General features: G+C 46.7%; 1 protein-coding gene and 1 long non-coding RNA gene across 2 annotated transcripts in view; both read left to right on the top strand.

Annotated features, from left to right (window-relative positions):
* The window catches only part of LOC309334630, a 235,790-nt gene that overhangs the window by 184,484 nt on the left and 24,210 nt on the right, over positions 1-27,096 (top strand). The gene's annotated exons all lie outside the window — the stretch shown is intronic.
* Positions 724-26,859, top strand: SOAT2 (sterol O-acyltransferase 2). The gene is made up of 15 exons (XM_081851912.1): positions 724-903; positions 2,588-2,646; positions 4,344-4,471; positions 6,740-6,799; positions 8,430-8,537; positions 9,384-9,666; positions 11,058-11,133; positions 13,865-13,983; positions 14,402-14,629; positions 15,036-15,165; positions 16,093-16,190; positions 21,966-22,064; positions 23,101-23,236; positions 24,964-25,109; positions 26,486-26,859. The coding sequence occupies exons 1-15, from the start codon at positions 804-806 to the stop codon at positions 26,534-26,536; spliced, it is 1,821 nt and encodes a 606-aa protein (XP_081708038.1). The 5' UTR covers positions 724-803; the 3' UTR covers positions 26,537-26,859.

Genomic DNA, 27,096 nt, shown 5'->3' with positions numbered 1-27,096 from the left:
CCTGAAGCGTATGTAACCCGAGGTACCACTGTATAGCCTCTCCCATACGCTGAGGATGTTTCTAACTGATTTTAATATTGCATTTCTACATTGTTGTAATTTGCAGAAGGACTTTATGGTGAAGACTGCTCTTTAGCAAGGGCAAAATGGCTAGAACGGCCCCTGACACATCAGCTGTAACTTTAAGAATTTCTGCTTGTGCTTGCTTTTCCCTCCTCCCTCCCCATTCCTTTTTCCTCATGTGCCATGTCTTTTTAGATCGTGAACTCGAGGATAGTGATTGTCGTAGAACTCAATTTTGTATGCTGCTCTGAGAGCCCTTTAAGCTAAAGAGGGGGTGGGGTGGGATAATTAATGCTGTAAATGAACAATACACATACTTGTACATTCTAAAATTTTCCCCAGCTCCAAAGAATAAGGGCAGAAGATCCACATGCTTTAAATGTGTGTCGACTGTGTATTTAATGCATGGTGTGAACCTGCCCTAAATGTGCCTCTTAATTTAACTTTAAAAATCTTTAACTTAATTTGGGGTGCATGGGTGAAAGAGCGAGCACCTTCGATATCAGAAGCCATGAAAACATGTCTCTCTTAAGAACCCACCAACTCTCAGTCTGAGTGCAGAGGTCTGGCTGTGTGATTCCAAGTGCTTCAAGCCTGATAAGGCTTTATCTTATCACTGCACTAATGATTTGCAATTTCAGATGAGGACTTTACTCCCCTCCTGCCAGTGAGTCATCTGACCAGCTGGCCGGACTGCAGAATTGAAATCGAACCATTGGGGCTCAAAATTCAGTCCTAACATGGAGCCTAGGGAGTTGGGCACCGAAAACCTGAGGCAAAGGAGATCCCAGGAGAAGGCCCAAAAGGAAGAAGAAGAAGCGCCACAACAAGTACCAAATGGTGAGGAGCAGGGCTTTTGCTTTCCCCAGGGGGAACTCACAATAACTCAGTTCTGGCACCTCTCAAGTGGGCACCACTGCCATTCTAAGAGAAAGGGGGAGGTGTTCCTGGTGAGTTCCAGCACCTCTTTTTCTAGAAAAATAGCATCTCAGGGAAAGTCCTGGGGCATGATGCTGCAAAGGAATGCTAAGAAAGCTTTGCTGAAAATGACTGGGATTGCATGGGGACCCATAGGAAAAGCTAAGGGCTGGGCTTTCAAGCCAATGGCTTTTGTTGCAGCCACTGACTCAAAGGAACCTCCCTTACTTTACATGTGCCCCCTTTTTTTAAACTCAGAAACTGCAGTGGAAGGAAGGCAAAGCATCCCAGGAGAGTGGTTGTGGTGAGAGATCCCCTCGGGCCTGAAGCGTGACAAGGGTTGGATAGCAATGATAGTCTGTTATCACCTGCTGTTCATTAAGGAAGTGGTGGCATTGGGAGGAAGGCATAGAGAGTTCAGCAGTGGCAGACTGGCTGAGCTATGGAAATGGGTGAAGAGTCTGCTAGGTATTGTCCAGAAACAGGGGTGCTTCCAGTCAGTTACCATTTTGGGGTGGGACTCAATCAAATACAGGCAAATTTTGGTTCTGCAATAACAGTTGATTTGGCACACTTGCACAACAGACCTGATCCTCCCCAAACCACCCCCCAAATTTGACTTTTAACAATAAGGAAAGTGACATGAAAATGCTTGATGTAAGATCGTCTAACCTCCCCACATTTAAAAAAAATGTTTTATTTATTTACCACTAGGAACACAATTATTAAGAATTACACTGAACTTCAAACAGAGTTGTCTTCCTTCCATAACCATGTCAATAAATGTTAAGTTCCCATCATTGGTAGTGTTACTAAAACTTTCATATTAACATATAGTTTCTTGCCTTTTTCTTACATCGGCTACAACTTGATATATCTGGCTATATTTGGTCCAATTTTACTAGACCAATTTTAATTGTTAACAGGTTAAAGGCACACCTGTGATTATTCCAACTTTTCATACTTTCAACACTCAATTTTAGTTGTGTAATAAAATGAGATGATGTATTTAATGAATGCAGCCTAGCTCTTCCTTTTTGGTGGTCTTTTGAGACAAGCACATTTTCCTTGCTGGTTTTATACGCTGAATCATGGCATCTGTTAGAGGTGTTAACAAAAGCAAGCTGTCCTCTTCCATTATCTGAAAATGGGGGAAATGTCAAGGAGATAACTGGGTATGTTAACACCGCACAAACCATTTTAGCTGTTTCTCTCAGTAAGTTAAACAAAAACAAATTATGTTGCAGTTCTATGCATACTTACCTAGAAGTAAGTTCCATTGCACTCAGCAGGGCTACGTCTGCATAGACATGCATAAGACTATGCTGTTAGCCATTAATCCTTTCACAGCTCTGAAAAGAAATAGGAATTGCCAGCTATGAGAAATAGTCTGATTCTCACCACCCCACAACTTTACCACCTGTGTTATCAAGAATTCCTTGGCACTATTGTTGAATTCTACTACAGTAACCAACCTAACTTTGGCCACATGCAAACCCTGCGGTGGGAGGGAGGTACCTGACTGTGATTCCAGCAGTGAGCTATCAAGTGTCCATCGGACCACAGTGTTCCTGAGCATCTTCCCTTACCATCTCTAATTATCTAGGAGACACCAAACACCTGGACATCATCACTGCTCATATCCAGTGGAAGAGACACATGGAGGTAACAACAGTTGCTTTCAGAAGCATTGCCTGGGATGGAAAGGGCCCTGGGTGAGGCAGATAATCTCCTAGCCCTTTTGCATGGGGAGGAGAGCAGTCAGTCAGGTAAGGCCAGGGACGGGGAACCTGTGGCTCTCCAGTAGACTGTCATCTCCATCTTCCCTTACCTGTTGACCATGCTGGCTGATGCTGATGGGAACTGAAGCACAGTAACATCTGGAGGGCCATAGGTTTCACACCTCTGCTGTAAGACCATGAACCAACCATTATGATGTCGTTCAGAGCCAGAGTGTCATTCAGTAACTAACTTGTGGGAATTCAATGGTGGTCAGGCCCTCAAAGCTTTCCCAAGAGCTGGCGTTATTGTTTACATCCATATCATGATATTGGTTTCATATTTTTTGACCTGGCAATATATCGCAATTAATGGGGAGGTGGGGGTGCTATGCAAAAATCACAATGTGGGGAAAACTGTGAAGCCAGCCAATGCCTCTACATAGCTCCATCCTTATTTCAGACATCATGATATATCGGTATATCATGATTTTTAGCTGGTGATATACAGTCGTACCTTGGAAGTCAAACAGAATCTGTTCCGGAAGTCTGTTTGACTTCCAAAACATTTGGAAACCAAGCCTCAGCTTCCTATTGGCTGCAGGAAGCTCGTGTAGCCAATCGGAAGCTGCGTTGGACGTTCAGGTTCCAAATAACATTCGTGAACCGGAACACTCACTTCCAGGTTTGCGGCATTCAGGAGCCAAAACATTTGAGTCGCAAGGTGTTCATCAACCAAGGTACGACTGTACTGCAATGTTGAAAACCAGATATCACCCAGTCCTAGACATAAGTCCATAATTTTAATTTAAATTAATTGCATTTAAAAGCAGTGAGCAAGAGTGTGAGCAGGTGACCTGTGTGCCTGGTCATTCTCCTGTCTGGGTGATGCTAACTGTTAATAAGCAAATTCAGGGGCCTGCTCCTTGCTGTTCCTTCCTGTGGCCGTTTATCCTTAAGCAGGGTTTGGACAGGACTTCATACAGAGGACTCCTTCAAACAAAGGACCATCCTCTGTCAAGCAGGACTTATCACCACCTGAAAGAAGGCAAAAACTCCCAGAAGATAACAGAGAAGGGGATGAGGAAAAAGCCCTGGGGTTGTAGGGTGGGTCTTTCCTAGGTAGTAAAAAGGTAAAGGACCCCTGTCAGTTAAGTCCAGTCACGGATGACTCTGGGGTTGCGGCGCTCATCTTGCTTTACAGGCCAAGGGAGCCGGCGTTTGTCCGCAGACAGTTTTTCCATGTCATGTGGCCAGCATGCCTAAGCCGCTTCTGGCGCAACAGAACACCGAAACCAGAGCAGCGCATTTACCTTCCTGCTGGAGTGGTACCTATTTATCTACTTGGACTTTTTGGCATGCTTTCAAACTGCTAGGTTGGCAGGAGCTGGGACTGAGCAACAGGAGCTCACCCCATCGCGGGAATTCGAACCGCCGACCTTCCATTTGGCAAGCCCTAGGCTCAGTGGTTTAGACCACAGGGCCACCTGCGTCCCTCTTCCTAGGTAGTAGGACCCCAATAAAGGAGAGAGTGGAGGGTGGCGTGAGAAGAACTTGTCTTTTATGTCTGTGCATTCTGGGAAGCTCCAGGGCGAGGGTGGGCAAGGGAGATGGTTACGTAATCTCTTGGTGTTTTCTTGGCAGGCGATGAAGTCGGAGCTCCTGGAGCAGGTCCACACTCAGCTCAGTGAGCTGCTGGACAAAGCGTTGGAAGAAGCAGCATACTCCTTTCCCCCTCGTTTGAGGAACGGTTTAGCAAAGCAAGCAAACAGGTAACCAGGCCAGCTCCACTACAGCCTCTGCTTTCCCAACAACAGCAAATACAGGTGCAAAGTCTAAGCAAAATAGGGGCGCTTTCGGACTTCCGCTATTTTCAGGCGAGATTCAAACACATATTTGGCAAATTCAGGTTCTGCACTCGCAGTTGATTGGGAGGTACCATTTAACAAACCCGCTTCCATGAAAAGATCAGACTTTTTTTGCGATAATGGGGAAATGCACTGGTTAACAATATCATCTAATCTCCCTTAAAACAAATCAGTGTTGAATTCTCACCCAGGAAGTCCTCTGGAAACACTCAGAAACTGAAACCCACAATAACGTCAGGCAAAAACAAAGTGGCCACAAGCAATTCAACCTTCATTCAAATGAGTAGCTAAAACAAAAAAAAAAAAAAAAGCCCTAAGCCCTAGTCCTTGAAAGGTGACAAAGTGGAAGTTGCCTGAACACCGAGTTGTTGTGAAGGTGAATGAGATAATGAAATGCTATTATCTAATCTCAGGAACTGGTAAACTGCAAACTAAATGGATGGAAATATACCCCCAGGATTTCAAGTTGCTCCTAAGAGATTAATAATAATAATAATAATAATAATTTATTTAATTATACCCCGCCCATCTGGCGGCTTCCAACAGAATATTAAAATACAGTAATGCATCAAACATTAAAAGCTTCCCTAAACATTTTGAAGCACTGAAAATGTATACTAAGTGTTTTAAAACAACACCATGATGTTCCTGACATCAGGCATATAATATGTAAGGCACAACATAAAAGGAAAGGGGGATGGGGAAGAAAGAAGAAAACCAGCAAATTCCGGCAACAGATACTTCAAGTTACACAGGTACTCTAATAAAGATCAGTTTGAAAAGGAGAGGAAGGGGCAAATGGCAACTAGAGTAGGCCCACCTGTCCAGCTTATCTGACTGTGTAGTATACTCTCCCATATGCACTCCCACTGCTGGTTTGGGAAGCGGTGTATATAAATGACACTAGCCACGACCCCTGTCTGTCATGCCATTTCTTATGAAACACTGCATTCTTGATGTGTTCTCCCTCAAACCACTTTCGATCCGAATTGAGAACATGAACAACCTGGCTGCTTTTTGAGCCAGCAATGTGTACGCAGCCTTTGCCTATGGCAGCCAAGTTGGATGGTTGTGTTATATGAATTCTAAGGTCTCAAATACAGAATAAATATTCATAAACACACACATATGTGTGGGAGAGCAATCCTGAAGCTAGTTTAACTCCCCCAATAACCTCAAGTATTCTTCTGCAGTAAGGGAGGCAAATGGGAAAAGCCTTCCCATTGTATTTTTGCTTACAAATCCTGTCTTAAGTTCGTACTTGTGTATGAATAGGGTGAGCCTGTGACCTGGATTCAGGAACTAAAGTACATTTCAAAATAATGGCCAGGCTGCCCAGGTAACCCAATCAGCAGCCATTATCAGGTATCCTGGCAGACAGGATTTCTGCTGTAGACGGCCTCCTATGATGTATATATGATGATTGGTGGTCTTTGGCTAAGGAGGTTTGGCAATGCCAAAAGTCTTTAAAGGTTGCTGCACACTTTTGTTCAGGGTCTTTCCATCCTTGGAAGGAGGGGAGGCAACTCTGTAGCAACAGAAATATAAATATCTGCCTTGTTTTCCACTGGATCCTGCCTCCATCCATTCTTCTCTGACCGATCAGGGACTTAGGGGACTCAGAGTCCCAAGGAAGCTGGGCAGCAAAAGCCAAACCCCAATTTTAACATCAGTTGCTAATGCATATAAGATGAGGGAGAGAGGTGGGGGGTGGTAAAGGTAAAGAGACGCCTGGCCATTAGGTCCGGTCGTGGATGACTCTGAGGTTGCGGTGCTCATCTCGCTTTATTGGCCGAGGGAGCCAGCGTGCAGCTTCTGGGTCATGTGGCCAGCATGACTAAGCTGCTTCTGGCAAACCAGAGCAGCACACGGAAACGCCATTTACCTTCCCGCCAGAGCGGTACCTATTTATCTACTTGCACTTTGACGTTGGCAGGAGCAGGGACTGAGCAACAGGAGCTCACCCCGTTGTGGGGATTCGAACCGCAGACCTTCTGATCGGCAAGTCCTAGGCTCTGTGGTTTAACCCACAGCGCCACCTGCATCCCTCCACAGCGCCACTCCCTGCAGCAATTAAGTAATGTCCTTTTTCTGCTGCTCCCAATTCCTTGCCCAGAAACAACTGGGGTCTAGGAGATCATGCTAACCATTCCCTGCCTTGGAACCTTACAGGGAGAAAAGCCCACAGCAGGAGAAGCAGAAAGTGTTTGTTGAACGGCAGTCGTTGCTCGAGTGAGTATGTCCTGCTTTCTTGCTTGCTCTTGAAATAAAAAGAGGACTACTAAGAGGGAGGCCCTCTTGTGCCATATATGTAACTTCCCAGTAAGTCATTGGATGAGTTACTAGTGACTCAATAATATGAGGCAAAGCAGGCATGGCAAATGCCTTCTAGATGCTGATAGTCAAAGAGTGAACTGGCAGTAGATCACGCCATTCAGAGTTGGAGTGAACTCTTAATTAGCAAAAAGCACGGTCTTCACAGACTTGACAAATGAGCACAGCAGCTCATCAAGTTGCCAAGACTGACAGTCCCCACCTCCCCACAGCTATCTAAGTCCCCTCCTTGCCAGGGCTTTCCCCAAGCAATCAGAGACTGTGCCTGTGTGCAGTCTGCTGCTGCTCCACCCTCTTCAGCCCTCTTCTAGTTCTGGGAGTTTGGGGGGGAGGGGAGCTTGTTGCAGCAGGAAGGGGTGACACCCATGACTCTTCACCGGCCTCACTCACCTCTGCCTCACAGCCTCCCTCCTCCCACTCGCCGGCTTCGACTTCTGATTCTGAACTTCTCTCCGCCACAGAGAGTCTTAGCTCACCAAGTCCTGTTACCTCTTCAACTTCCGACACCACCTCTTCCCAGTCTTCTCCCTCTGACTACTCATCATTGTCCCTCCACAACTGCACAGACTCTGAGCCTTCTTCCTTTGGTGGGTCCCCAGCTAGTGCCTTAAACACCGTTCCTCTGTGTCCAACCAGTCCATGACACTGATGAACTGCAACTCCCTTCACTCCCGACTATTGGCCATCATGGCTGGGGCTGATGGGAGCAACATCTGGAGAGCTACGGGTTCCCCACCTTGAATGCAGGGAACTGCATGCCCCGGTGTGGCAATCACACAGGGTCCCCGGACGTTTGACGGTCTATTGATCCCTGTGCCACCACTGTGCTCGCTTCCCCGCTGCCACCAACCCACTATTCTCGGGTACACACAGTTGTTTAAATTGAACCAAATAAACAAGTTTATTTTATAAGTATTAACAAGTTTATGGTTTCTCAGATAATATTCTCGTCAGTTTCTTAACTTTAGTTTCTTTACCTTCCTAATACCTTCTGACTGATTATCTCAAGTGTTTGACTGACTCCTCTTAACAGATTCTCTCACTCTCTCACATCAGACTAGCCCAACCCACAGACTTATCCTCTCTCTCTCTTCACTAACTCCAGACTAACTTCTCAACAACTCTAACTCTAACTCCTCCCCTTGGGTTCCTATTGGTTAGTCATTTTACAATTAGTTAACCCTTTCCTTATGAACCCAGTATGATGTCACTTACCTAGGAGGGCAAACGCCACACCAGGTCATGTTAGATACCTCTGGGGCAAAGTCCTTTTTCTGAAAACAAGAAGCACCTGCTAGGAAAGAAGTAGGATCCCTATCATAGAATCATAGAATCATAGAGTTGGAAGAGACCACAAGGGCCATCGAGTCCAACCCCCTGCCAAGCAGGAAACACCATCAGAGCACTCCTGACATATCGTACTACTTCAGACCCTGGCTGCATATGCATGCAGCCCATGAACACCACCACCACCACCACTGCCTTAGAGCTCACACATTGGCAAACCTGTTCCCCTTCTCTTTTGCAGCGAGCTGCTGGATGTAGAGCACTTCCGCACCATCTACCACATGTTCGTGGCCATGCTCTGCGTCTTCGCTGTCAGCACCGTTGTTGTGGATTTCATTGATCAAGGACGGTATGGTTCAGCAATGGGGCTGGGGACAGGTGGGGCAGCATAGGGAGACTTGCATGGCAGAACAGTGGAGGGCAGGGAGAAGGACTTGCAGCAAAATGCAACCCTCCCAGTCTCTGTATCAGGTCCATGGAGCTCGTCCCACATTTTCTGAGCAGCGCCCTGCTTTTCGCCCTCTCTGGGTGTTTCTGCCTGGCTGGAATTTGCCCTTGAACTGTGACAATGCCTCTTAGAATCATAGAATCATAGAATCATAGAGTTGGAAGAGACCACAAGGGCCATTGAGTCCAACCCCCTGCCAAGCAGGAAACACCATCAGAGCACTCCTGACATATGGTTGTCAAGCCTCTGCTTAAAGACCTCCAAAGAAGGAGACTCCACCGCACTCCTTGGCAGCAAATTCCACTGTCGAACACTGTCTCTTGCACACCTGGAATAACCAAGGGTCATCCAACCTCCTGCAATGCAGCCATCTCAGCTAAACCATCCATGAAAGATGGCCATCCATCCATCTGGAGGGAGGACAGACACAGGTGTGTGCATGTGTGTGCAAAAACTATCCCACTGAACAGATGTAAACATCTGTGCTTGCTGCTCTGCTCACTTTTGACTCGCCTGCTACTGGCCTGTGGCCCCTGAAAAGTTGCCCAAGAGGGAAATGCAGCCCTCAGGCTGGAAAACGTTCCCCACCCCTGTCCAATGGAAAGGTTTGTGTGCTGTGATTTCCAGTGCCCCTGGCTTGAGACCCAACCCACAGTCTTTAATTGGAACCTGTTGTCTCTTACCTGCTTGAATGACTCTCCATGTTGGTTGCTGTGTCCTCAGTGGCTGCCTTTCCATCTTCCACAGCCTTGTCCTGGACTTCGAGCTCTTCATCTTTGCTTTTGGAAAGCTGCACGTGGCGCTCTTTGCCTGGCTCTGCATGTTCCTCTACACCCTAGTGGTCCCCTACAAGACCCTGCAGATCTGGACTAGCTGCTTAAGGACTGTCCGGTTCCCCAAACTCTTCACGGCGGCTGTGGTTGTGGCGCTGCTGCTCTGCCACACTGCTGCCCTGGGCTTCTATCCCATCTACACTGTAGTCAGCTACAAACTAGGGCCTGCCTCTCGTTTCATTGTCATCCTGGAGCAGGTGCAGTACTGTGACATCATCATCACCAAGGGAGATAAACTCCCAAGCAGTCTGGTGCGGGTTGGGGGGGTGGCGGCGCATCAGGCTAATTCAAGGGAGAGAGGTGCATTGTAGGGGGGAAGTTAAGGGCGGTGGTGGCTTTCCCCCCATTGGTACTGGTAGGTCTGAAGGCAAGGAGACCAACAGTAAGGCAAGGAGCCAGAGAGCCAATGACAAACAGAGCCAACTAAAGCTAGTTTTGATCCCCATTCTCTTCCCGGCTGGATTCTCCAAGCACAGTGAGGTTTAGGAGCAGAAATTTGCCACTGGCTGTGCCGCTTCCTGGACTGGTTGCAAGTAAGAAGGGAGGCAGATGGAGGCAGGCTAAAGGCGGACTGAGTGCCCCATTCACCTTAGTATATCCTCCATTGCTAGTATAGCCTCCATTGCTTAAGGGAAAACCAAATAGTGTCATTTGGGTTGAAAGGGAAAACCAAATTGTATCATTTGGGGTTGAAATGGTACATCCACATGCCCTTAGCAGAGGTTCCAGGCATGTGAACAGGCAGTGAAGAATATAAACACCTGCAGTGGTACAGATGTATATTTCTATATATGGGCTGGAGGTGTGCCACACATCTGACATTTGGCCATGGAACAATCTTGCTCTTGGTTTAAAGGCATACACATCTGCTGTGGCCGGCCCTCCTATTAGGTAGAGGTAATCGCCTCAGGCAGCTGCTTTTGAGTGGTAGCAAGTTCTTGTTGCTGCTATCACCATAATCAATAACACATAACCGCAACAGCACATTTCTTATTTATTTATTAAAAGCATTTCTAAGCAACCTGATATTTTACAGTTGGCCTCAGGTTCAATACTGGGAGGGATCTCAGTCAGTGTGGACAGTTCTGAGAGCTAGATGGGCAAGCGGTCTGACTCTGCATAAGGGGGCAGCTTCCTATGTTGTGGGAAGGCGGTGTGGTCAGCAGCCTGGAGGCAAGCAAAGCAGGCAATTGAGACGGAAAGTTAGCAAGTGGTCAAGCTGATACCTAGCCAAGTGGTGACTGGGGGCCAGTCATCCAAGGGCAGCTCCGTCTGTGCCGGTCCAATAAGCTGCTCAGAATGAAGATCCAGGCTACGGCAAGGAGCTTTGTAACATCAAGGACATCTCTATTGGCCCTCTGGGTCATGGGGCAGTAAGTTGGTAAGCTTTAGTGCCACACTCTGGCTATCTCAGAGGTGGTGCAGGAAAAAGCAGAGCTGCCATTCCCTCTTCTGGCAAGCTACTGGGGCAGCAAGAGAAGGGTGCCACTCTGGGTCCTGCCACAGCCCCCCATTCAAGGCAGCCACACACCCAGCACCTACTCAGTTGTTCCCCCTGTTTCAGTGCTTGCTTCCCCCACCTGCTTAGATCCGGTTCCTCATGAAGAGCCATGCGTTCCTGCGAGAATCTGTGCCTCCTATCCTCCGCGCTGTGTCCCAGGATGGTGAGTTTGATTGTTTGTTTTTTAATAATATTTATTACTTTTAAACCTTACAAACAAGAAGAAAAAGAAAAGGAGAAAAAAAGACGAAAAAACAAAAGAAAGAAAAAACAATACAATACAATATATAAACAATACACCACACAACATTAACACATTAAACTAAACAAAACAGAACAAAAACAATTTAAAAACATACATCATACCATTTCAATGCCTTATCTTTCATTCCCTTGTTTCATAGACTGCCTCTCACCTCCCTTTTTGTATTCCACTTCTATTAATTGTTTCAGCAAATCCTTTCCATCTTTCACTATTTTCTGTCATATAAATATCTTAACTTATTTTAACCTTATTTTCCATTAATACTATAATACTTATTTATGCTTAACTCCTTATAACACTTCTACTAAGGCCATATAATTTCATTCCAACATTTTTCTAACACTCATTAATTTTACCATATTTCTATAAATAGACTTTAAACTTTTTCCAATCTTCTTCCACCGTTTCTTCTCCCTGATCTCGGATTCTGCCAGTCATTTCCGTCAATTCCATATAGTCCATCAACCTGGTGCTCTTCTGTCTGAGGCTCTTAACTCTTTTCCAGGTCCCTTCTGCAAGTCTTCTTCGCATTTATACATACACTTTACTTTGTCTTCTGCTGATCTTGTTCTTAATTTCCTTTCTTTGATGCTGAAGAGTAGGTCTCGAGGGAGCTCCAACCTAACAATGTTTTTATTCCTTCTCGACATGTCATCCACATCTCCGTGGTTAAAACTAAAATCCAAAAGATATTTCAGGACGTGTTTCAAAGTCCCTCCAAATCTGGTGGTCCCCACAACTCCAATTTCCTCCTGACCCAGGTCCAGATCCCAAAGGTCAGTAAATCCCTGCATGAGGTGATCTATCCAACTTTCCTTCTACAGTCCAAGCAGGGTTCCAATCTGACTTTCTCTGAATTCAATCATAGAGGGCAACAACTTGTAATCATCAAGTTGTCTCTGTAAGGCTGGGGCTCTCTCCCTCTCCACTTGTATTACTTTAGGTTCAACAACCACAACTTTCTCCCTCGCTTTCTCCACCATTTGGCATGTCAAAGTAGATTCCGGTATCGGTTCCTGAATAGTTTCTGTGTAGATGTTCACTTTTTGTCCCAAATTAGTCACTTTTTGTCCCAAATTAGTCACTTTTTGTCCCAAAATATCAATTTTAATATTCATCACGTCCATCTTTTTATGGAGCTGTTCCAATGACTCACTTATCTTGCATAGTGCAATCACTAAGGCTTCTTCTGTTGACATTCTCAAGCAATCCAAGGTCAATCTCACGGTTTTCTCTTGCAGCTGGAGATTCCACCAGCCCAACTCTTGTAACAATTTCAAAGGCTCCCTCTGGAGGGAAACAATTTCTGTTTGTATCAATCCTTTTAAGCACAGTTCAAGCAGTAAAATTAGTTTCAATTTTCAGCTACTTTTACTCCTTTTTAAACGCAGAAGGAGACAATGAAAACAATGTATTTCTCTTATTTAACTAACTGTCACAGTCAATGAACTTTCCCCAAAATGTCAGTCTTACTAGCAGTCCATTTCCAGGTTCAGAGCGGTGGTGATCCAACTTTCTTCACTCTCTCCTGCAGGCTTACGTGATCCAAAATTTCCCCCCTCTTCTCCTGCCTCCAAGGGGGGGTTTAATGATTTTAGCTTTTGGAGGTTTAATCCTTTATATAGGACTTTCCAAGACTTTAGCTTGCAAATTCTTTGCTTCAATCTATTTACAAAAGGGGAAGGCGGACTTCCTGTTTGAAACCTCCCCGTTTCGGTGCCAAATTAAGACGTTTAAAAATCCAATTTTCCGTTCTACTCACGGGTAGTTGTTTAGAATCAAATTGTCCACAGGAAAAAGTCAGCGCTCTCCGGCAACAGCAATGCGACTTCACTCCGTGAAAGAAGCAGTCAAATTCGAAGCACCGCGCCGCTCACCCCACATCGCTCCGGATACCCGAAACCGGGTCTCCCCGCGAGTAGGGGAGGCGCAAAAGGTGCCAGCCGAATCCCACGTTCACAGGCTTCTCCCGCCTGCGATTTTTTAGTGGGTCTCCGCCTTCGCCGTGGCGGCCATACCCTAAATTCCACGGAGCAAGTTCCTCCCGATCAGAGGAACTCCGCCATTGCCGGAGGCGCTAACCCGGAAGTCCCCAGGATGGTGAGTTTGATTGCGGGGTGGTGGCATCTACGCCAGCCCTTCCATCAAAAGTGGGGGAACTTCAGGACCAGAAGAGTCAAATGCCAGAGGGTGTTACTACAAATACCTACCTCTGCCTGCTGCTGCAAAGCAAACGAAATCTCTGCTCAGTGCAAAGCTAAACGAGAGCTCTCTGTGTCCACCATTGAGTGAATAATCTCCCCTATCCACCACCCCTGATCATTCAGCAATTTCTCTGAATAATTGACATTGACCTCACACTTCAAAGCATATCTTTGTGATCATGAGAGCTAGAAACTTTGCTTTCTGCACTCAATTCAATGAATCTACACTTACATCCTTCACAGTATACACAAACCCCTGGGTATTTTATGCTAAAATGGCACTGCACAAAATGGAAGGGTCTGCGCTGAGTGTACCATGCCAGACAAGTTCTACTAAGTTATCCCTTTTCTCATTGTACAATACAACCCCACACCTCTTTGCTTCACTGTGCCCTCAGCTGCTCCTCTCTCTTTTTCCTTTCCAGGAAAAGGGCGCCCACCTGAATTCTCAGCATACCTGTATTTCCTCTTCTGCCCCACTTTGATCTACAGAGAGAGTTACCCAAGGCGAGTCCTCTTCTCTCCATCCTCCTATTTTACTCTTTAAAGGCTTCTAGGGTCTCTAACTCTGGGACAAGGACACCCTGGGTCAGAAAGGGAGCAAAACTGGCAGAGCTTTAGAATCCATGATGCTTTTAAAGTATCCCAAAGTAAAGCAGGAGTGTGCTGTTGCTGGTTACAGTTTTCAAAGAATTCCTTCATATCTTTTTTCTGTTTTTTCTATTCTTAGCGAGTCCTTAAGAAGTGCTGAGTTTAAGCAGCAAATTGGTGCTTCGGGGTTATTAAAATGTAGTTGTTCCTTGGCTGTTATAGGGGTGTGATCTGATATCACTGTAAGTCCAGTATCTGCTCTTGTTAGACTTCCCTTTAAAGTACCAGAAATCCTAATGCAATCCATTCTAGCATAGGTTTCCTGGTGTGGTCTTTATTAGGGCTTTTAAAATTTAATTCCATGCGATCAGGAGGAGAGCTTCATGCTAGAAGGCTACGATCGGTCAGTGATGACACCACTCCCCCCTCAGCTTCCATGGTGCTTCCCACACCTGTCTTGGGGAGTAGTAGATCCATCATTCTTCCCAAAGAGAGGGAACTGTACTCTTGTAAGGAGGAAACCTCCACACAGTGCCTTCTCTTTTCCTTGTAGGACACCTTATGTGCGCTGGAGGTACGTCATCAATAACTTTGCTAAGGTGAGAGATGCAAAAATGATGATTGCATTGGCTGGTCATTACATCTGGCCTCTCTGTGGACGAAGAGGGTTCTTAGGGTCACAGGATAGCCCCATGAACCTAAGATGAATGGTTCCAAGTTTCAGGAATCCTGGGTACAGGTCCCTTTGGTGGGTGGCCCCCCATGGGCTTACCTGGCAGTGGTGGCACAGGCAGCAGCAACACTCCAAGCTGGGTGGCTGAAGGCTGCCAATTTAATGTCCCACAATGCCTCAGGGCAGTGCTCTGTTGGGAGCATTGTGGGAAATTAAAATGGCAAGGAGATCCAGCCACTTAGAGCAAGTCCTGAAGGAGATGTTGACACCAGCTCTGAGCCTAAGACACACCCACTGCAGTGGGACGGAACTTTCCCCTTTCTGTTCTGCAGGTTCTTGGGTGCTTGTTTTATGGGTACTTCATCCTGGAGCGCCTTTGCATCCCTGTCTTCACCAACATGAGCAAGCAGCCCTTCAGCACCAAAACCCTGGTGCTCTCCATCTTCAACGCAACGTTACCAGGTAGGTGAGCAGAGCAGCAGCTCTGGTTTGCATGGGGGCACAAGGGATGGAGGTCTGCCAGAAAATAAAACGGTGGGAAGCAATGATGTCATCTTGAGTTGCTGTTGGGTGGGAAACCTGGTGACCTGTGGGATCATCTTCATTCTCCTTCCCCCCCCCCCCCGCCGCCTCTTAATCCCTCCCATTAACCACCCACATTGCCTCAGCCTTCTTCCTTCTCTATTGTCACACTCCGAGAGTGACCAGTAATGTCCTTCTCCTGTTTGTTCCTGACTTCCATTAGTCAGAGGTTTATGTGTGTCAGTGATGTCAGCACGCCGGGGGGCATGATGATGTCACATGCGCATGCCCTGCCCCGGTGAAGGTGCACAGCCCCAGGCACCCACAGCTGGTCAGGAGAACCCCCAAAACTGCACACAGAGTGAAGATTGAATGGATTGTTCTAACTTGCAAGCTGAAATGCTTGTGCTGGTGGAACAATTGCCATAGCACTATGCTGAATTCCTCTTCTCCTTCGCTATATGCATTTATTATTTATTATTCATGCTTTTAGATTCCAAGGAGCTCAAGGTGGCCCATATGGTCCTCCCTCTCCTTATTTAATCCCCTGTGAGGTAGGTTAGGCTGAGAGGCTGTGACCCAAGGTCACCCAGTGAGCTTCATGGCTTAGTGGGCATTCAAACCCTAGTTCATCACTATAACCGCTACACAACACTGTCTCTAATAATGGTAGGGCATGCCCCTACTGAAGAGGCAAAGATTAAAATTGCAAGTGCTTTATATACTCCGTGGTGGTCAAAACTGATCCAATGGAGCCTAAACCAGTAGTGATTGTACTGCAATCTTACACATCCCTTGCATGATTCTTGTCCCCCCCCCCCCCCCATCTGTACACTCATTTCCTCCTCCATATGTCTGTCCTCACAGGGACCTTTCTGCTGCTTTTGGCATTTTTTGCTTTCCTGCACTGCTGGCTGAATGCCTTTGCTGAGATGCTGCGCTTTGCTGACCGGATGTTCTACAAGGTGATTGGCAGGGGAAGGGCAGAGAGGAGGTTGGACTGCTTATATTCCATCCCATCAGACACACATGGTGGGTCATTTGGCTTCCTAGGAATGTCAGCTTTCAAATTTTGCCTTCATGGTTACAAGCAGTGCTGTTTTTCTAGAAAAAGAGGTGCCAGAACTCACCATGAACTCCTTCCTTGTTCTTTTATAATGGCAATGGCGTCCGCCTGAGACATACGGGAACTGAGTTCCGGCTGGGGGGGAAAGCCTTGGTTACAAGGAAACAAAAAGCCAAAATAGTTGCACATGCAAAGGCAGAGAATGGCTAAGGCACTGAAATTAAAGGCAAGGTAAAGGTAAAGGTACCCCTGACCATGAGGTCCAGTCGCGGACGACTCTGGGGTTGGGGCGCTCATCTCGCTTTACTGGCCGAGGGAGCCGGCGTTTGTCCGCAGACAGCTTCTGGGTCATGTGACCAGCATGACTAAGCCGCTTCTGGTGGTGAACCAGAGCAGCGCACGGCAAAGTCATGTTCTCAGTCACTAGTAGCCACATCACACTGAACAGGCTTGTTTAGCTTCTGAAAAATCAAGCTGCCAATTATACCTGAACAATTTTTCAACTGACACAGCACAACTAGCATTCTGGGTTGCAAAAGAGTTTTGAATAATCCATTCTAAACAGCCGTTTTGTTGAGGGCAAGAGTTGGATTCTCACGGCATGAAAGACTGCCATCTACAGCAGCGGTGCTAGCAGAGAAATTTGAGGAGAGGCAGTCCGGAGCTGAAAAGCCAGGGTATGGTTTTGCAAGAGGGTTTTGCATACAGGGAGTTGCTGCTGAGGCACTGAACCAGAGAATGGGTAGGGGGACACAATGAAGTGACCAGCAGTCACAGAAGCCCTTGTCTGTAGTTCTCCAAAATGTGGAGACAGGCTGTGGTTGCTAGATGGTGGCAAACTGCATTCTGTGCAGCAGGCGCAGGGAACTTTTGTCCCTCCAGGTATTGCTGAACTACAACTCCCATCAACCCTGGTGAAATATACTCGGAGTCGAGAGTGGATTTCATGCTCTTTATTCAGCTCATAGTGGTGAGGAGGAATGAATGTTCCCCCAAAATATCTGCTTTATATACATTATTTACACAATGGGCCCCACGTGATTGGCTAATTCCGGGATTCTCCTGTAGGCCAATCAGGTTGTGGATTCACTTCCACCTGGAGCTGGATTGGGTGGCTCCTGCAGACCAATCAGACTGCTGCATTGTTCTAGGACCAATCAGACTGCTGCATTCTGAATCCTATTGTTCTAGGACCAATCAGACTGCTGCATTTTGGATCCTATTTAACTCAGTACATAACACCTGGCAAGCATAGCCAACAGCGGGATGGTGATGGGAGTTGTAGTTCAACAACATCTGGAAGGGCAAAGATTCCCTACGCCTGCTGTACATGCTCAGGTGCACTCTTTTTTCTATTGCTATTTCATGTACAGTCACATTCAGTGCCAGTATCCAACTTAGTGTTAGAATTCAGGCTCGGTCAGAGGTATGTGCCTATCTGCAGGCACCGGCTGAATTCCTTTGACCTCCCTCCGGCGACTCCCGGCAGGAAAAGCACACGAGGTCCGTTCCGGCGATTTTCCTCAGGCTGTGAGAAAAACACACCAACTGCTTCTCCTCCTTCTCCTCCTCCCTGCATATCCCCAGGGAGGGGAATCGGACTCAGACAGAAATTTAACTACATGCTTTTATTCCTGTCTTTAGCAGTCATACAGTCAAAGATGTCTGCTCTCTTCAACAAACAGAGAGAAACTCCAAACTCCACCCATGTACATCCTGTACAGGTCATATGACACATCCTGTGCTCAATAAGGAGAATGGACTGCCCCTTTGTTTCCATGGCAACAGTCACATACATCCTGTCTGGCTTTGCAGCCACAAGCAGCTGACTGAGCTGCTAGAGCCTTTGCTTGCTGCAGCATTGCTGCTTTAGAATAACATACTCCCCCTAAAGTATCAATGCGTGCTGCGAGCAAAGCGTCATCCAGAGAAGAAAACAAACAGTTGTTATATGTATAACACTCCCCTGTTGTTTTAGTTCCACCCTTGGAACTACCCGCCACTGGTTTCACCAATGTACCTCTCTGGTTGTGTGTCTTCCAAGGAATGAGTGCATCTACATTACCTTGGCTAGCAACTCTCTGTTGTGCCTTAGTCTCTGACTCAGACACTGCTTCAATCTGACCTTGGTCGTTTACAACAGCAACACATGCAATAGCTTGGTTGGCAAACTCTTTTGAATACCTCTTGGGTGGCACACCCTTCGTTGCTCTCTCAGACCTACGTAAGAGGTGCTGCTCTTCTCTGCTTTCTGGTTCAGCCTTTGGACTCTTTGGAGAACCAGTACCAATTGTAAACAGTGGTTCATCCTCCTCTTCTGAGGGTCTTGTCATCGTGTGAGATTTCCTCTCAATGACTGTGACAACTGAGCTGTCTGAGCTATCGCTGTCGTCATCAGTACTACTGAATTCAATAAAATCAACATCATCATCAACATCATCAGAATCATCATCATCACCTGTGGGAAATGTGTGAACAATCACTCTCTCCTGTTCAGGAGCACTCTCTAGAAATTTTGTGAGAATCACCTGACCAGATTCAGACAAAATTATTCTGTAGAGACCCTTTTCATAACCCACAAAAATGCCTCTGGCATTCTTTACTCCACCCGGAGCTTCTGTCCTCACATGAGACCCAAAAACCTTGAAATGGGCAACAGAAGGTTTTCTGTGGAACAGTTTCTCAAAAGGAGAACTTCCCAACTCTTTTGAAAACTTTCTCAACCACGTATAACGAAATGACGTTAGCGACTCAGCCCAGTACTCATGTGGCAGATGTGAACTAAGCAATTGCGCTTCCATTCCCTTTTGCAATTCTTTGTTCACCCTAACACAGACACATCTGTTCCAAGCTTCTTCGGAAGCTGCAATTTTGTGTCTTATCCCTTTCTTCTTCAGGAACCTCTGGAAATCCTGTAAGAGAAAAATTGGCTTCTCATCTGTGCAAAGACAATTTATGTCAGCATCATGCATATTCTTAACCTTGTCACAAAACTCTTTAAACCTTTCTAAGGCTTCTTTCGGTCTCTCCAAAAGATAAATCCAGACAAAACCTGTGAAAGAATCAACACATATTAGGTAATACTTTGCATTGCCTCTAGATGGTGCTAAAGGACCAATCACATCAGCATACACTCGCTGAAATGCCTTGTCGACCCTCGAGGTGACCTGCTTGGTGTTCTTCTTGGCTACACCTGCAAAAGAAATCATGTTAGAATCACAAGAATTACATTCCATGTAATCACTTTGATCAAAAGTCAACAAATACAGTCCATCTTTCTCTTTGGCAGAAAGATACAACTCTCCATCTTTGTAGATCTCGCAGTGTTGATCATCATAGGACAGTTTCAGTCCCTTCCTGGCAATCTGCGAAACGCTGAGCAGATTGTACTTCAACTCTGGAACCAAATAAACATTGTTTATAGTCAAGTTCAGACTTTTAAGATACACAGTCCCAATTCCGGTCGTTTCTAGCTCTTGACCGTTGGCTTGTTGTACAGCGAAGCTTTGCTTCTTAAACGACGAAAACAAATCCCTACGTGGTGTCATGTGAAATGTACACCCAGTGTCTATGACAAAAGCGTTCTCCACATCTGGCTTGGTTCCTTTCGACATCAAAGCCTTTGCAGGCTTCGCCTGTAATTTGGCATGACCTCTGCCTGACGCCTCAGACTTCGTGGAGCTTCCCTTGGCTCCTTTGTTCTGACGTGGCTTCTTGCAGTTCCGCTGAAGATGCCCAGTCTGTCCACAATTGAAGCATCGGACAACGTTCAAAGCTACAGCGTCTCCTCCAGTAGCTACAGCAGTGGGGGTGTCAGAACTCCGTTCTCGTCTCCCCCTGTCCTTGACTTCCAGGGCGGCGAGTCTGTCATGTTCACAAAGAACCACGGCAAAGACCCTCTCCGACGTTAGATCTTGCGCTGGGAGGGACCCCAGCTGACTGGCAACTGTTTTGTAAGTCCGATTCAGACTGTTGATCACCATGAAGCAAAACACTTCCTCCTGCAGACGGAAATTGCGTTCCACCATCTGTTGACGCAGAAATTTCATTTCCGTCAGGTGCGCTTGAACATCTCCATCAGGCGCAAGCCTCAGGTTGGTCAGCTTTTCAAAATACAACAACGCTGAAGAACCTGCATCTCTCTGATGTGTCCTTCTCAGCGTGTCCCAAACATCTTTCGCGTGCTGTAAATCTTGTATATGAATAAGCTGCGAGTCTGACACGCACAGAATTATAGCAGTTCTGGCCTTCACATCCTGTGACTCCCAAGCACGCGTTGGTGCTGCAGGGATGGGGTTCTCAATCACCTCAAACAGTCTCTGATTCTGCAGCAAGGCCTTCATCTTAATAGACCAAGATGCATAATTGTCACTGGTCAGGAGGGATGGAGAAGGCAGGCCTCCCCCCTTCTTAGCATCCATTTTGAGTCCTTGCATTGACTCTCAAACACAAGCCTCTAAAATCCAATAGCTGGCTTGTTTACACTCTGTGCACCTGGCAGCTATAACACTGGCCGCTTGCAAAGTCCCTTTCAAGAGTTCCTTTGGGCCTAAGTCAAAATAAAAACTTTGTTTGTGCCTCTCTGAGGCATAGCCTGACTGTACAGCCCTTATCTCGAAACTGGCCTGCGTTGCTTAGCAACAGTGCATTCCTTTCCTTGGACAGGAAAAACCACAAGAATGTCTGGAATGCAGAACTCTTCTCTCTCGGAGCTGTTTTTCCCAAACGTTGCTCCCATGAAGCAGAGAATGAATCAATCTGCATTCACACTTTTAAGCCCGAAAATCTCATACCTGGGCTCCGTAGCTTGGGTTTCAGCTTCTTCTGGTCAGCTTCTGGCTGCAGAGAAATAGCCTCCTTCAGGCTTCCATGGAGAGAGATGAAAATAGCAGCTCTGCTACTATTTCTGCAGACTTCCATGGATCGTAGAAACCATCAGCTCTGCTACCACTGTTAGAATTCAGTCTCGGTCAGAGGTATGTGCCTATCTGCAGGCACCGGCTGAATTCCTTTGACCTCCCTCCGGCGACTCCCGGCAGGAAAAACACACGAGGTCCGTTCCGGCGATTTTCCTCAGGCTGTGAGAAAAACACACCAACTGCTTCTCCTCCTTCTCCTCCTCCCTGCATATCCCCAGGGAGGGGAATCAGACTCAGACAGAAATTTAACTACATGCTTTTATTCCTGTCTTTAGCAGTCATACAGTCAAAGATGTCTGCTCTCTTCAACAAACAGAGAGAAACTCCAAACTCCACCCATGTACATCCTGTACAGGTCATATGACACACACTGAGCTCACATCCTGTGCTCAATAAGGAGAATGGACTGCCCCTTTGTTTCCATGGCAACAGTCACATACATCCTGTCTGGCTTTGCAGCCACAAGCAGCTGACTGAGCTGCTAGAGCCTTTGCTTGCTGCAGCATTGCTGCTTTAGAATAACACTTAGGTCCTATGGCTGACCGCAGCACAGACTCAACTCTGATAGAGTAGGCTATAGAGATGAGCATTTGTCAAAGGAACTGGCCACAAAGGGCACACTGGCCAGGGAGCACCTTCTCTCCTGCAGGCTGCCTGAACATGTGTGGCCCAAAATCTTCTGGGGAGCGATGATGCACAGTGTGGCACACATAGCTATCCAGATTCACGATTGCACCTCCCTCTTTCTGTCCTAGGACTGGTGGAATTCCACATCATTCTCTACATATTACCGGACGTGGAATGTGGTTGTACATGACTGGCTCTACTGCTACATCTATCAAGAACTTGTGTGGGTAGGTAAGGCTTTTGTGGGAGGAAACAGGTGTGTTGCACTGTTCGCTACCTTTGGGCCTGGGAGCTCAATCCACTGTTTCTTTGCCCCTCTTCCACCCCAGGGCTTCCTTTACTGCCCCAAACTGCACAGGCTTCATTCTCCAGGATCTCCCTAAAGGACCCCTGTTATGTACTGAAGCAGGGGGCCAGCAGGGGGATACTGTAGATAGTTTTCACTCAGGTCCACCTATGCAAATAAGGAATTGAAAGTGACGTTAAGGGATTGGATTGTTACAGAACAGGGATTGGATTGTTACAGAAAGTTGTTACTGTTGCTTTGTAGTTGAGCTCTATATAAGCAGGTTGGCTGAACCCTTCAGTTCAGTTCTGTTCTGGCCTGTGAATAAACAAGAGCTGTCTGAAGAATCGCTGTGTCATCTGATATGTTCACCCACAACTTAACAACCCCTCTGCCACGCTGCTCCCCCACCCCACCCCGCAACATGCCGTGGGTGCAGTAAGAGTGCATTAGTTGTGGATTTATACTGGACCGTCCACACATCGGTTCACATTATTAGTTATTCTGTGATGCTTCCTTCACATTACAGCACAAATGTCACCGGGAAGGTCACTCTCCGCCTAAAAAAAAAAAGGTTTGTTGGGGGGGGGGGATGTCTTCAACAGGTGCCCAATGAACCAGGGGGTGTTTTCAGGGTGTGAGACTGAGGAAAATGAAAACTTCTCAAGTGGGAGCTAGAAACACTCACTTATTTGAATGTGGATTGAAGATTAGGGTATAATTAGTGAAATATACTCTTAGTCAAGTGTGGATTTCATGCTCTTTATTCAGCTCATAGTGGTGAGGAGGAATGGAAGTTCCCCCAAAATGTCTGCTTTATATACATTATTTACACAATGGGCCCCACGTGATTGGCTAATTCCGGGATTCTCCTGTAGGCCAATCAGGTTGCGGATTCACTTCCTCCTGAGTGAACACAACATGGGCTGTTTCATGTACAAAACCTGCAACTGACCTGTGCACTTTGCTCCTTCCAGCTCCTCAGAGGAAGGGCCCGGGTTGGGGCAATGCTGTTTGCCTTCATCGTCTCAGCAGTCGTCCACGAATATGTCTTCACTGTGTGCTTTGGCTTCTTCTACCCTGTCATGTTCACCCTCTTTGCCTTCTTTGGAGGTCAGTACTGCCTCAGAAATCCATCTGAGCAGAAACCACACCACCCCAGACTTGAGCACCCTCAAACTCTTGCAGTATGAAAGGGAAAAGACATTGTTTTCTTACGTTCTTAAACAGCCCCTTATGGTGCAAGGGAGCTTTTTAACCTCATGCACACATTACATGCACCAATCTTCCCCTCCCACCCCCTGCTCATACTCCAGGTCCCCCTCCAAGCAGTTTCAGATGGTTAAAAAACATTGCTTTTCATTTTCACTTACTCATTGGACTTCCAGCGTACAGTGGCACCTCAAGTTAAGTACTTAATTCGTTCCGGAGGTCCGTACTTAACCTGAAACTGTTCTTAAGCTGAAGCACCACTTTAGCTAATGGGGCCTCCTGCTGCTGCCGCGCACAATTTCTGTTCTCATCCTGAAGCAAAGTTCTTAACCTGAAGCACTATTTCTGGGTTAAGGTAAAGGTAAAGGGACCGCTGACCATTAGGTCCAGTCGTGACCAACTCTGGGGTTGCGGCACTCATCTCGCTTTATTGGCCGAGGGAGCTGGCGTACAGCTTCCGGGTCATGTGGCCAGCATGACTAAACCGCTTCTGGCGAATCAGAGCAGTGCACGGAAATGCCGTTTACCTTCCCGCCGGAGCGGTACCTATTTATCTACTTGCACTTTGACGTGCTTTCGAACTGCTAGGTTGGCAGGAGCAGGGACCAAGCAACGGGAGCTTACACCATCGCGGGGATTCGAACCGCTGACCTTCTGATTGGCAAGTCCTAGGCTCTGTGGTTGAACCCACAGTGCCACCCACACCCCATATTTCTGGGTTAGTGGAGTCTGTAACCTGAAGCGTATGTAACCTGAAGTGTATGTAACCCGAGGTACCACTGTATGCAGAAGTTTGTATTTCGAATCCATGGCTTTACATTTTGGGTGGCCCCGTTTCACTTCCAAAAGTGACAGTGCGCTCAAGCATTCAAGTTCACTACTGCAACCTGGAGTGCTCCTGTTCAGAGTCGCAGTTAGCGATGCCATGCACTTTTTCCAGGACACTCCATTCCATTCCCCTTCCTTCCCAGGTTTTTCACATCCACCTACAAGACACACAATGTTTGCAGCCACTGAGTATGCTCAGTGCTATCCTCACTGGGCTGGTGTTTAGCGGGGGGGGGGGGATAACCCCAAAGCTCCCCCCCCAAAAGAAATATTTTTCCTGCTTCTTCAAACTTTGGCCTTCCTCTGAGCCTGCTGATACATCCCTCGTGCTTCTCAGGAGCCATTTGGGTTACAAAGCTGCCATAACTCAACATTGGAGCTTGTTATTGATATATGACGACACATCTGAATGCCTGCAAGTTAGAATAATATGCTCTGTTCCCAAATTAGTTTCAGTTCTGCATGAAGTGGGAACTGCTATTCCTCCAAGTTCTAGGAACGAAGGGTAGCATAAGGGCCATAGTGGTTTGGAGCATCTGCTATGCCTGCAAAAGGTCCCAGCTTCAGTTCCCAGCATCTGCAGGGAATGCCCCACCTGAAACCCTGGAGAGCTGCTGCCAATCAGTGTTGGTAGTATGGAGCTAAATGGACCAATAATCTGGTTCACATTCCTATGTCACTATGGACCAGGGCGCTGCTCTGTCGCAGAGGTTCCCAGAAACTGGCAGGTGAGAAATACCTTTGGTCCAGTGTGGTCTGGCCTGTGCCCAACTAACCTTTTCTCCTGGTCTTCTTCGCAGTGATCTTTAACTTCATCCTCAATGATAAGAGAACAAGCCCCGTTTGGAACGTCATCATGTGGACATTCCTGTATGTGGGCCAAGGAATCCAGGTCTGCCTGTACTGTCAAGAATGGTATGCCCAAATCCACTGCCCACTCAAAGAGGTGAGCATGCAGACTGGCTTGTGGGTGTAGAACAAGCCCTCAGTTCCTCCCATGTGCCAACTTGCAGAAGGCACAGCCAAAGGCATTATGCTACCCGAAGAACTCCCAGTTCTGTCCACTTCCCGTACCTCCCCATCTGCTGCCTGAGGCAGCTGCCTCACAGCAGGGCCAGCCCTGCTATCAGGGAGCAAAAGTCCCCAACCCTGATTAGCACACATAAAGGCTCCACAATCCTGTGCTCTTCTGCCATATTATCAATAACATGGTTTCCAAGCACATCAGTAAATGGCAAAATCCACATAGAATCTTGTAGCATCTTGAATAATAAGTGTGCTTGCAGGCAGGTGTTTCTTGTGGGATTGGTGCTCCTCCTGCATGCATCTTTTTTTGCGGTGTCCACACAATGTTGTTGACATAAAAATGCTGGCCTGCGTTCACACCCAGTCAATTTGGATTTATAGTGGTACCTCGGGTTACATACGCTTCTTACACACTCCACTAAGCCAGAAATAGTGCTTCAAGTTAAGAACTTTGCTTCAGGATAAGAATAGAAATCGGGCTCCGGCGGCGCGGCGGCAGCAGGGGGCCCCATTAGCTAAAGTGGTGCTTCAGGTTAAGAACAGTTTCTGGTTAAGTACAGACCTCTGGAATGAATTAAGTACTTAACCCGAGGTACCACTGTATTATCATTCACAAGTGTTCCCTTATTTTCATAATATAATTCATTCTGGAGGTCCGTTCTTAACCTGAAACTGTTCTTAACCTGAAGCACTTTAGCTAATGGGGCCTCCTGCTGCCGCTGCGCCACCGGAGCATGATTTCTGTTCTCATCCTGAAGCAAAGTTCTTCACCCGAGGTACTATTTCTGGGTTAGCGGAGTCTGTAACCTGAAGCGTATGTAACTTGAAGCGTCTGTAACCCGAGGTACCACTGTACTCTTCCCAGGAGAAATACTGTAACTCCCCGCCCCCTTCTGTTCCAATTAAACCTTCTCTACCCGAGACCCTGGGGAAACCCTCTGAGTAAAAGTAGACAATATAGGCTATTTCACAGGTGGTCAAACCTTGAGAAAGTTAAATGACTTGCTTTCAGTACTAAAACCCTGCCTGGAAACTCCCTGCCAAATTTATTACGATGTACGTAAGTTTTCCTGGGCTAGAGCCCATTTCATTATATTATGCCATAATGCTCATAATAGAACGAAATGGGCTTATAAAGTGTGACTCCGTGCACTAGCATAAATTGCCACCATATTGCCCTAGATCTAACCACCAGTGAAAGGCATGGCTTCATGTATACCTTTTTGTCTTGTCGAAGTCCTTTCCTTTTCTGATTCTGGCCCTTAGTGATGTTTGTTGTTGTTTTTTGCCTTTCAGAGGACCTTCTGGGGGATAGTGACTCCACGTTCTTGGTCCTGCCGCTCCTAGGTCAATGCGAACTACCTTTGAGAACCCACCTTCCCCATCCCTTTGCTCCAAACAGATCTTCCTGGACTCACACTCTGACCATTAGAGGAGTCGAAGCCCAACATCTTCAGAGGAGGGTTAGGTTGTCCATACTTGCTGCTGACTCAAATTCAAGTTCCCAGCATTGACTGACTAATCCTTTCCCCAGCATAGCAAGAAGGTGATTTACCTGTCCACTGTTGTTGCTTGATTCCAGCATCTACGTAATACTTCAAAGTTTGCCTACTCAGTTTATTCATGGCTGTTTTCTACTTTAAAAAATAAAATTCTGTGCACACAAGTAATTTGGATTCTGCTCTCAGAAATGTGGAGTTCTGCATCATTCATATATTATGTGAATTGCTACCTTTTGTTTTTTGTTTCGGTTATGCTTTTGCAGCTAAAGATATAAAGCAAAATATATAACCAAAAAGGTTATGCCTTTGCAGCTAAAATATATACAGTGGTGCCCCGCAAGACGAATGCCTCGCAAGACGAAAAACTCGCTAGACAAAAGGGTTTTCTGTTTTTCGAGGTGCTTC

The sequence above is a fragment of the Podarcis erhardii genome, assembly GCF_964252035.2.
Source record: "Podarcis erhardii genome assembly, chromosome: 2".
Classification (NCBI taxonomy): Eukaryota; Metazoa; Chordata; class Lepidosauria; order Squamata; family Lacertidae; genus Podarcis; species Podarcis erhardii.
The sequence above is the reverse complement of the archived record's forward strand: the minus strand, read 5'-3'. Positions and strand labels throughout refer to the sequence as shown.

What these genes read in the sequence shown, in the direction of transcription:
- SOAT2 (XM_081851912.1), top strand. Translation starts at nt 804, where the DNA reads ATGGAGCCTAGGGAGTTGGGCACCGAAAACCTGAGGCAAAGGAGATCC. An exon ending in GCCACAACAAGTACCAAATG is followed by an intron (nt 904 to 2,587) that starts GTGAGGAGCAGG and finishes CTAATTATCTAG; the next exon opens with GAGACACCAAACACCTGGAC. An exon ending in TCATCAATAACTTTGCTAAG is followed by an intron (nt 14,630 to 15,035) that starts GTGAGAGATGCA and finishes TCTGTTCTGCAG; the next exon opens with GTTCTTGGGTGCTTGTTTTA.